Source organism: Eleutherodactylus coqui, chromosome 1 (genome assembly GCF_035609145.1).
Source record: "Eleutherodactylus coqui strain aEleCoq1 chromosome 1, aEleCoq1.hap1, whole genome shotgun sequence".
In the NCBI taxonomy this organism is placed as follows: domain Eukaryota; kingdom Metazoa; phylum Chordata; class Amphibia; order Anura; family Eleutherodactylidae; genus Eleutherodactylus; species Eleutherodactylus coqui.
In genome coordinates this window covers 448,690,554-448,702,715 of record NC_089837.1, presented here as the reverse complement: position 1 = coordinate 448,702,715, position 12,162 = coordinate 448,690,554, and the positions used below count along the sequence as shown (strand labels likewise).

The 12,162-nt window shown below is 40.5% G+C and overlaps 1 protein-coding gene across 1 annotated transcript in view; it reads right to left on the bottom strand.

Moving 5' to 3' along the window:
- FLT1 (fms related receptor tyrosine kinase 1) overlaps positions 1 to 12,162 on the bottom strand; it is a 74,421-nt gene that overhangs the window by 35,217 nt on the left and 27,042 nt on the right. Inside the window, exons 4-6 of the mRNA XM_066583297.1 lie at positions 5,510 to 5,634; positions 625 to 790; positions 123 to 259 (exon numbers count right to left, since the gene is read on the bottom strand). Coding sequence (XP_066439394.1) covers positions 123 to 259; positions 625 to 790; positions 5,510 to 5,634 — 428 coding nt within the window. The remainder of the gene's footprint in view (positions 1 to 122; positions 260 to 624; positions 791 to 5,509; positions 5,635 to 12,162) is intronic.

Below are 12,162 nucleotides of genomic sequence, written 5' to 3'. Positions count from 1 at the left end.
TGGAGCATCACAGGTAACAATGTAACTCTGTGATACCAGTGTATTACCATAATGTATCCAACTGCAAAAAAGGAGCAGCTGTGGATGTATAGGGGATAGTTAAGAAATAGGTCCTTTCTTACCATTCCAGGATATGTCCACTGTATTTCAGCTCTTGAATTCAGATCTGTAGTGACAGTACAATTAATTGCTAGCGTGGCGTTACGCAGCAGCCGGATGGAATTTGACACGTTAAGCCGTACATTATGGATTGCACTGGCTGCAAAAAAAAAAGAATAATTGCATGAATAGTATAAGAAAAAAAAGAAATAAAGTAAGGCAAAGGCATATGCTAGTTAGAGGGAGCACCAGACAAAAGATCAAACTGGGCTCCCCATTTTGGTACAGAGTTTTGCTACCCAGGATACAGGGGCATGGTGTTTTTTCCTCTCCTGGTGAAATCCCTTCATTCCTTGTTTGCACTTCTTATGAACAGGTTACTACTGCAGAGGTTCACATCACTGAATAGCAAAGGTGATGGGACCAACCAGGATTGGGACACTTTCCTCCAAGTTCCTCATCATAGCAAACACATGATCTGCTTCTATTGTCTTGAAATTAAGAAAATGAACATATATTACTCACATTGCCTGTTGGTGAAGTAGGTTGAAGTGTGTGTGACTCCGTTAACTGTAGCTTCACAGCTTAATAAGCCAAAAAACAGATATGTTGGGTTTCGAATAATGAAGCCTTTTTTATTATCCCAAACAACGTTCTTGTCACCGGGAACAGATAATACACTTCCATAGCTCTAGGACATGAAAAGGAAACATGTTGATATACTGTAAAATATAATGGAATTACTTGTACAAGGAAGATCTGACATAAGGTTGTCAAGAGATAATCATTTTATATCTAACAGTTGTGCCAGCCTATGAAGATCCAATTTTGTATGCCAAGTGCATGATTAATCAAGGGTTTCCAAACATTGCTGCAACCCTTGTTGTATTGGATGTACCTATGACAGCAGTGTCTATAGCGCATATAGTATGTATTATGTCTGAGCCAGACGCCCAAAACACCTTGTCCAATATACACTCTATTAGAAAATTCAGGAAGCAAAACTATTATTAACAAAACTAAAAACAGTGGGGAAAAGGGAAATCTCACCCTATCATACTAATACAGGAAAACCCTGCCTAAAAGTGGGGTGATCACCTTGACAAGGGCAGCCTCACTTCTGGAACCTTTGGGATACCTAGACTGTCCCTAGAAGGAAAAAGAGGTGAAAACTGACAGATGTAAAAACAATAGTTACAACAGTACTAGATAGTCAATGTACAACAGTAAGTAAAGAGTAAGAACACCATCTGACATAGATGGTACTAGGAGGGCGGGGCCTGGACCAGAACTCCACTATGCCAAGGAATAACCTTGGGCAGGAGTATTTATACTACAATGATAGTTGATTGGTCAGCTGGGCAGACCACCTCCCCGTCGACGAATCAAACCCCACACTTACAAATTGATGTTTACATGTTGCTGCCAACAGTCAAATGACAGAACACATGTGCTGACACTGTGGTCACATGTCGTAAAGTGAATATCCATCATTGATCATCATTATATTTTTACGTCAATTGGTTCAAATTCAGTGGTTATATTTTTTTCAATATATTCTTATAGCAGTAGTTGCTCCATTTTCATTTAATGAATGATTCCCAAGATTCTCTGAGCTGACATATCTATCTTTAAAATGGTTTTCCTGCTGAAGACATTTATCCCCTATCCACAGGATAATGTGATAAATGCCTGATTGCTGGGAGTCCCACCAATCCTAAGAACATCACACCCTGAATGCCCCATGTCAGTGGTGTGGCAATGCGCATGTGTGACCACCACTCCATTTATTTCTATAGGACAGAGGAAGATCAATACACTTGGCCATCTTTCTCCATCCCATAGAAGTAAATGGAGTGGTGGTCATGCATGTGCTCCACCACTCTATTCTAGTGGGGCATTCGGGGTGATGATCTTAAGATCATTGGAGATTTCAGTGGTTGAGTGTCTAACAATCAAACATTTATTACCTATCTTGTGGATAAGTGATAAATGCCTTTAATGGGTAGATTCCATTACTGTTTAGAACCATGGAAGATTTCAAAATTAAAGAGTCTAAAACTAAGGACGAAATAAAGCAAAGGTCAACTTGACTTAGCAGTTGAGGTTTGTAAAAACCATGGACAGCCAGTCTAATTCTACCATAAGAAGTAAGCTGTGAAGAGTGACGAGTAGAAATGAGCGAATATACTCGTTTCGAGTAATTACTCGATCGAGCACTGCGATTTTCAAATACTTCCATACTCGTGTGAAAAGATTCGGGAGGCACTGGGGGGGCGGGGGGAGGCGTGGCGGAGCGGGGGGTAGCAGCGGGGAACAGGGGGGAGACCTCTCTCTCTCTCCCTCTCCCCCCACTCCCCGCTGCAACCCCCCACTCATCCACGGCGCCCCCCCAATCTTTTCGCCCGAGTACGGAAGTACTCGAAAATCGCGGCGCTCGGGCGAAAAAGGGGCGTGGCCGAGTAGGTTCGCTCATCTCTAGTGACGAGCTTTTATTCCCAGCTTAAGACAATTTCTGAAAGAGTATGCAATTGAAGTAGACACAGCAAACTAATGAGGTTTCTAAGAAAATGATGGAACCTATGCATATATATGTTCTTAGTTTTTGTATGCTTTCAAAGAAATGGAAAAAAATATTCTTGGAGCTTTCATCTGGTTATATATAGGATCCTGACTATAATTAGCTAAAGAATCTTTAAATGCTTCAAAAATTAAGAAGCTGCAAAGCAGGGGATAATACATCATGTTCATCATATGGGCACCACATGAGAGTTGAAAGTCTGTTCTCCAATTCTGTGATATGCTGTGCATAGTTAGTTTATACATAATCTTCATACATCTTCATGCTGATGAAACTCAAATCTACCTTCCTGGCCCAGATATTATCTCCCTACTATATTGAACCCCAAAGTGTCTATCAAACCATATCCTCCTTCTTCCCGCTTTCTAGAAATCAGCATGGAGAAAACTTAACTCATCCTCTTTCCCCCATCTCAATCAACGCTTAATCAATCAGACAAGCTCAATCAACCATCAGACTTATCAATCAAAATAAACAACTCCATATTTTCCCCAGTCTCACAAATCTTATATCTCACTGTAACATTTGACTCTGCACTGTCCTTCAATGCATGAGTACTAGCCCTTGCCACCTCCAACTCAAAAACATCTCCCAGATACACTCTTTTTCAATGTCAAGTCAAGAAAAAAAACATGTCCTCATAATCAAATACCTAGACTAGTGCAACATCCTTCTCTGTGGCCTCCTATCCAACACTCTTGCACTCCTCCAATCCACTCTCAATTCCGTTGCCCACCTAATCCACCTCTCCCTTCATTACTCCTCTGACTCTCTCCTCTGACAATCTATTTATTGGCTACCCATTATCCAGAGAATTCAGATTAAAGTTTTATCAATGACATACAAAGCCGTCCACAACCTGTCCCCTCCATACGCCTCTGACCTAATATCCCAATACCTCCCTACGTGTAATCTCCAGTCCTCACAAAAGTAGTTCCCTGCTCTACTCTAGTCTGCTCTTTACATACTCACCTCCAAGAGTTTTCCTATGCTTCCCCTATACTCTGGAACTTACTATTCCAACACAACCTACTCTCCACCACCTTAGAAAGCTTCAAGAAGAACCTACAAACCTCTTCGGTTCCTACAATCTACAGTAATCCTGAATCCACCATACTATCATAAGAGCAGCTTCTATCCTCATCTATTGTCTCCTTCCCTTGTAGATTGTAAAACCTCACGCCCAGGATTTTCTCTCTTTACCAGACTGTAACTCATATAGTTCATCTTTAATTCTACTCTGTTTTTTTTCTGTGCGCAACTTATTTAAACCCCTATTCTCATATGTACATACAGCAGACATATCACTGTAATCAATGTGACATGCACTACTTTATGCTGCTCTCTCAGTGAGGACTGCAAAAAGATGGTGACAGATAGAAGTGAATAAGGCAAAACTACAACACCAGACACAGCCAAGGAAAAACATGATGCTATTTCTTGAAAAAAAAACTTATTAAATCAAAGAATTATCACAATGCACAAAAAGTCACGTGTTCCAGCTTCTAGGCGTCTGATGGGACACTGACAAATAGTCAAAAACCAATCCATCAGACATATAATTCAGGAAAATCCCTGTTAAGTAATATAAGGTTCAGATGAAAGTTATATCTAATTAGGAAGACTATTTTTATATCAACTTTCCTTATAGAGCTGATAATGCCATTGCCTAATAAAGAGATCTATACCCAGTCTATAGATATACAATAAGATTCACTAAAGCTTGCCGATCTAATGCCAGTCTTTAGCAATGGTGAACTGAAATGTGTGCCCAATTCATTAAGAGGTGGCACGCTTCTTAATTAGATATGAGCGAATGTACTCGTTTCGAGTAATTACTCGATCGAGCACCGCGATTTTCGAGTACTTCCGTACTCGGGTGAAAAGACTCGGGGGGCGCCGGGGTGGGGGGAGGCGTGGCGGAGCGGGAGGTAGCAGCGGGGAACAGGGGGGAGCTCTCTCTCTCTCTCCCTCTCCCCCCCACTCCCCGCTGCAACCCCCCACTCACCCACGGCGCCCCCCGAATCTTTTCACCCAAGTACGGAAGTACTTGAAAATCGCGGCGCTCAGGCGAAAAAGGGGCGTGTCCGAGTAGGTTTGCTCATCTCTATTCTTAATTAATCTGTTGGCTTTTTAGCTGTGCGCTAGAAAGACAAATTTACCCCAGCATAGATCTGTGCTTTAATTTAGACACAGAATTTAGACCAATTTAGACAAAATTGTATTTCCTTGCATATCATAATTATATAACATAAGCAAAAACTGAGGAGATTTTCTATGTCTTTGAACTAAGGAGGTGACTTGACAAGTGACAAATGAAAATGTCCTGAATTCCTGTTAGCACAACATCTAACAGCCATAGACCGATTTGCCGGCTGTGAATAACATTTCCATCTTACTTCAAAACTCTGAGAACAATGACAATCGTCCTTGAAGTGAAACCTAGAGAATAAATCTTGCACACTCCCAAAAGTGCTGCAAACTAATGATTTCATAGCTGAGCATAAAACATGATCACATATTTTCCGAGCTCAGATAAAGAGATTTTCTGTCTATTGAGATGCAAATTTCCAGCACTTGGGACAGAGAAAATGTTTACATGGAACATAATCTAAATAATTAATCCAAGTATAGAAAAGGTCATATCAATGTATGAGTATAAAACAACCATTGACCCTAATGCCCATTCAACAAGGCATCGGTCTGGTTCCCGATAGTACGGTCAAGGTCAATGCCTACATTTCGGTAGACCAAAGAAACATTCTTGCTGTCATCAGCATCTAACAAAGTTTTTTATGAAATACGGTGTATCTCCGAAGTGTACAATACCTGTCTTAATGTGACTTTGATATTCGGTGATGTAACCCGGCAAGGAACAACCAGTTTTTCTCCTTCTGTTATGGTAATTATTTTGGGTTCTCTGATATGCATGTTTACGAATGCGCTGTTCTCGTCTGCAAAAGAATGATAATAAACAGAATGATGACGACGAATGCTAGATTTAAATGTTACAAAATGTTTATCTATAAATTAAGTGTTGACCCATAATGACTCTAGATAGACATCTCTTGAGCTCCGCCTACTCAAGTTCCTCTGGCACCTGGTCCCACCCTGGTCACCAACACCAGACGGATATTAATGCTGAAGTTAATCACCTGCTCACTTCAGCTGGTAATTAGCTACAGCTGTCACATATCCTGGTCTCAGGACATCATCACTCTGCACCGAAAAGTGATGACTAGCAACTGACCGGGCATCGGAGAATCCGGAACAATAGCAAAGGTATGGCTTGTCTTATGTTGGTAAAGCATGCTTAGCACGTTTTGAAAGAAAAAAAGCTTCTTGAATAGCCTCTTTATCTTTGCATTCTCCTTAATCCTAATACCATATACTCTAAACACTAGCACATTGCTGGTCCAATTTGCCCACCTGTTGATCAATTATCCATTACAGTAAGCTCTGGGTTGGTTACCTTCTAACCAACATCCATATAGACAGAAAGTGTTTACAGTATTTATCACCTCATTAAGGCTAAACCCCTATTCACCTTCAAATTCTTGGCTATTAGTATACAAGTTCCCAGTGTCTAATATAGAAATTGTTGCCCCTATTTCTTCAAATTGTAGATAGCTGAAATCTTCTCTAGTAGCTATAGGGATGCATAAGTAGCAGTCAGACCTACTTCTTGAAGTCTGAGAGCGACCAATGGTCCTTCTGCTACATAAGAAGTCACCACTATTATAAATCGCATATGATAGGTCAGGCTCTGCTATAGTTGGGGGCCCATAAACTTCCAGTTACACCTCTGGCATCTCTTTACGACCGTGAACCATAGCACTCTTCTTTCTACTTTCATTAACACAATTGGGCAGGTTTACTATTGAAAATGTGCCGAATATCTGGCAGAAAATTGTGCCAGAAAACCATCTTACATGCTTTGTATTATAATTATGATGTGTTTTACATACTTTTGGACACTTTTTTTTACCTCGTCTGAAAATGGAGCATCACTTCATGAAAAGGAAAAATGCAACGCCGGGCACAAAAAACTGTGTCAAAATTATGGAGCAAAAAGTGGAGATAAGTAAGCCAACTAATAGATGGTATGAAGTCAGACAAAGATATCTAAAGATACGCCAGATTTATCATCCAGCATAACCCACTGTGATTACTCTGGCACAGACTGTCTAGTCTGTAACTCTGCATAGTTTAACTATTGGACAGTATTAGTAAATCTGCCTCAATATACGGTAATGGGGAAATAAAGAACTGGCCCTAATGCTCAGATGACCTCTAAGATATGAAAATGAAGTCATCAGGTTCAGCCCTACACTTCTGAGAATAGTAGAATACAGCATCCTCAGATTGGTGAATAGTTGTGGGCGATGAGTGCTCACCCTCTCAAAAACAGCTCTGATTGGTGACTGAGATCAGCTCATCCAGACCTCAAGACAAAAGGAGGAAATTGCTTTGTAACACCAGCGGGGAAGTTCAGACTTGAGTTATTCTATTTTAGTCACCTTTGGAAAATCGTGATTTTATTCATTAAAAAAATCTTCACTGTTTCTTCACAAATTCTTTTGGATGGGAATAACTTTGAGATTTCCTTTAATTCTTATTAAGTAGGACCAGTGTATCAAAGATCTATTAGCAAAGGGTGAAAGTAAGTATTTTCGCACTGGTGGAATGAATAGTACTGCAACCTTGCAATTCAAGTGGTCTTAAAGGGATTTTCTGATATTTAAAAAACTTACCCAGTGGTAGAAAATGGTCTAAAAAAATTTAAATTGCCATTACTCACCCTCTCCCGTTGCCTCCAGTCCAGCACTGCCACCACAGTCCCCTCTACTCCAGTTCTCACTCAAATAGGTTGCAATTGTCACGGTGGGGTCGGCGATCAGTCTTAGGTCTGGGCTGGCATTGTGGCATCAGCCTTGGCCCACATAATGTGCCATGTCGACATTTGTTCATTTTCTGTTAGCACTGGTCAGCAGGGAGTTAATTACTCATTGCTGTTAAGTGGTTCATTGACTGGCTGGGATAATTGGCTGCTCAGCCAGTCAGTCAGTCTTGTTTGGTTATTTAAACCAGACCTTCTGGACAGAAGGTACTGGTTATACTTTCTGTTTGGAGGTGTTTCTAGTCTTGTCTGCAGCTTCTGGGTTGAAACAGCATCTCTGTTAAGATAAGTCTACTTTTGTTCTACTTAATTATCTGGGGTGTTTGTGCATCTTTTTCCCTGCACTAGTGGTTCTATATATTTTAGTCTCACCTTACATTTGCCACTATTCCTTGTCACCATTTATGGAAAGTCATGGTCACCCCAGGTTCCTAATGTAGGGTCACCCTTATCAGGGCAATCACCCTGCTTCTAGGTAGGGCTGTCTTGTATTAGGTTTAGGGTTAGTTTCCCTGTTTTCCCTTTTGCTGTTTCCTTATACATTTTTGTGTTTATTCATGTTTGTACTAAGTATGTATATACTCATCCTTTTAGGACATAACTACACAAATGTGTCAGATATAATAGATAATTAATCTGGATCGGATGCAACAGCAGTGATGTCATGCTCATTGCTTATATGACCACTGTAGCCAATCACTGACCTCAGTGGTCATGTCTGCATAAATGCCATGACCTCTCAGGCCAGTAATTGGCTGCAGTTGTCATGTTAGCAATGAACTTGATGTCATTCCTTCCTGTTTCAGAGGGAACTAGGCTGGACTAGAGGCAATGATGAGGGTGATTAATGGCTAAAACCCCTTTAAGACCCCTGATTTGCAAGACCGCAGTATTAACCATTCCACCAGTGCATTGAAAAGGCTTAGACAACCTGTAATTTTCCATCTTAGTAATTGTGCAGCTAGATAAAACTTTGGCAACATTAATAAAAAGCCCTTGACTACTCTAAAGGGAAGTCATAGTATAAGTGTGGATTATTTCACTGTAACCATAGTATCCATATCTTCATAATATATGTAGCATAAACCACGGCCAACAATGATTTCCTTCTATTTTAAGGATGCTGTGTAAGGCAATTGAAAAACAAACTTGTTTTCCAAGGTTGGTAGATGTGTGAAGAGGTCAATAGTTTCATACATTTAATCATCTGTACAAATGATTACTACCTGCTCCCCGAGGGACATAGTCATTCATGTCATGAAATTAAAATAACAATTCCAAACTGTGCAAGTGTTATAGAGCAATTTCCTGTATTCTACCACAGATAACATGAAAAGGTGGACAAATAGCTTCTCTGTAGACATAATGTCACCACTCTCAGCTGCCAGGTCTTTTAAAGACCAGTCAGTGTGAAAGTGATAAAAGTTGAGCTTTGTTCAAGGCTTGCTCTTAGAATTTCTTATGAGAAAGTAATTAAGGCCTGTTTCACACATAACGTTTTTCATAAAAAAAAATTTTCATGCAGTTTTCTTTAGACAAAGCCAGGAGTGGATTCAAAAGGAATGGGAAATATAAAAAATGCCCAAAAACTGAAGTTGTTTTTTTTATGTGATGTTTCCTTGTTTCCTTAATACAACTCTTTGGTCTCAGGAACAAAATCTGATTAAGGAGCAGAGAGAGTGGGAGTTATATTACCTTGTGAGGTTCTTACTCCCTGTTTGGCCGCTGATCTGCTGCTTTCTTCATTGTTCCAACATGGCCGTGGTGTTCCTGTCACTACTCCATGCACAGAGCGCATCAGTAGTCAGACATGGCATGCCGCTTTCTGATTGGCCAGTGCTGCTCACATGCCTTAGACTACCGATGCACAACCACTGCTCTGTGCACAGTCTAAGGGTAGTCTACGAATCTCTATGACAATCTTGGAAGTATAAAAAGGGGTATCCCTATGGATCCGGAGAAAGGATTGTACCAGATATTATAACAGCTCCCTTTTGATCTTGTAAAAATTTTGTCCCACAACTGGTGGGATGATTTAAGAGACCAATTTCAGTATAACTCAACAAATGCTCAAATTAAAATTGGTCCATAGAAAAAAACAGCATGTTTAAGAAACCTTAACCATAGGTGATTGTAAAGGAGAGACGAAGTAACCCCAAGGTGCTCAACTTGTGGTACCTGTAACCCAGAGAGCACATATCATGTCACTAGGGGATACTTGCAATATGATCATTTTGTACATATAATAGGCAACACAATGTAGCAGAATAGTCTTGGACGTACTTTGATACTAGAAAGCCAGGGATTGGAGGAGTAAATGAATAGACATGTGGATCTATGTGCTCTAAAATAATGACTAGTGAAGCTCTACTTTCGATTAACCCAAGCTATATTAATGACAAATGTAAATTCTAGCATCTTTTTAATATATATTTATTACCTATATGTTGTTCTCACTTATTTCTAGAACAGTAGGTACTCAGAGGCATTCTAAGTGTAGGATTTTAAAGCACTGTTAATATCTTAATGGGGTTGTCCCATTTGGACAACCCCTGTCCTTGTCTTATGAAGAAATATGGTTGTTACATAGGGTGTTCATGCTTGGTTTCCCCACTAGTAGGCAAAGCAGAGGACTGCTGGAAAAAGAAGTTCTACTATGGAAGTCTGAATGCGACCACCATGTATTACCTACAGGAGAAATGTGCTGCCTTTTGGAGCTTTTCATCAGGGAATTCAACTACCAGACCCATAATAGTCAGCTGGCCACCTTATTTAGATAGGAAATTCTTCAGACCATAGGAACCAAGCCACAAGAAACCGTTAAAAGGAGTTGACAAGCATTCAGCAAAATGGCCAGCATCCATGCAGCTTGTGAGAAACTTAGCTTAGAACGAGCTAAAAGAATCTCTAGACCAGAGAGCTAAGGGATCGGGCTTTGGGTCAGAGGTGGAGCCTAACAAGACTGAACAGTGTAGCATTAAGCACCACCTCCCACCTGTGGCCCAGCTTCCAGCAATGCCCTCTTCATCCTATGGTCTAGAGATGCATTACGCCAATCCTAGGACAAGTTTCTCACAGGCTGCATGGATGCCAGGCATTTAACTAAAGTTCTAGACAACCCTTTTAAAAATAAAGAGACCTGTAACACGTTTCCGCCATTCCTTTCCTGTCGTCTGGAGTGTCACGCTGAAAAAACATTTTAAAACTATGCAATCAGCAGCTATGTAATCCTGAAAACTATGGTGAAGGTGATCTGGCAATAAAAAGGGGTGCTAATTTTGAAGTTTTAATTTCCTTCTGGTTTCACTACAGGTCCGACAGCAAACTATAAACTGTTTTACAACAGTCTGCAATATGTTTACTATTTACAGTCCATTCCAACAATTGTAGGTTAGGCATTAGAAGCAGTGGAAGTAGCTCACATGACAAGAAGATACATTTCTTGCCCTGCATCTCCTAATTAACAAATCTATAATTTCCTTTAGATACAGACACAGCCAGAAGACCTTGAGATACATTATTATTGCAAGAACTGTTGGCGCCATCAAACATGAAGAGGTGAAGAATCTGCATCCTTCCACTCCAACAGCCAAATCTTCGAAGCCAATATTGTTTTTCAGGAATGTATTTTTATCCAGTTTTACCTTAGGTCTATCACACTTTGGGTTGCATTTAGTTGATATAAGCCATTTGGATAACATCTGACATACTTATCCTCCCCAGTTTGTTACTTCCTGGTCCAAAGAGACTGTCAAAGGGGTTGTCTGGCCTACAGGAAGTTGGGAGTTCCAGAGGATGAGACAGGGGTACAAAAGTTCAGCCAAGGACTGTAATTTAGACATCGGCAGGCAAACAAAGAAACAATAGTTTGGAAAAAGGAGTATTGCCGTTTCAATGTAAAAAATGTGGAAAGAATGGAATTTTAAAAGTTTTCCATAAATTCCTTTTATTTCATTTTTTAGGGCGTCATACACATGTTACAGTTCAGTCCTGAAGAAAATTCATGGGAACCCCTTGAAAATATCAATGCTCTATTACTTCTGAAGATGTTTCATTAATTCCCTGGAATAAAGAACATGGAATGTAAAGGGGTTCACTGTCATAGCTTGCAGCTGCAACCGCCATCTTACCCATTCCTTCCCCGCTTTTGTCTGAGGCGCATATCCTGCTCCTTCTCTTCTTTTCTGTTGCAGGTGCCCAACTCTGACATCTGCTCTATCTCTGTCAGTGGCATGGAGAGCACATATGCACATGCTTGCACTCTCAAAGGACTAGCGTGTTCCTTACTAAATCTTCCCTTACCAATCATCAGGTGTTCTAGGCTAAATCATGCACCCTGCCACTAAGAAAGGTGCCCGAATTTTTGGTCTTTTGGTCTAGCTTAAGGTGCTTTTCCATGTGTTCCGACTTCATTGTTCTTGACGTTAGTTATGTATGACTTCACTGGTTTCTTGGCTCTTGACCTTGACTTGATGCATTGACTTTTCTTCTGTATGCTGTCTGCTGCGACTCACCAGCTGGCTATACCATGCTGAACCCATTCGGTGTGTCCTGACCAGCTTGTTCCTCATTCTGAAGTTAC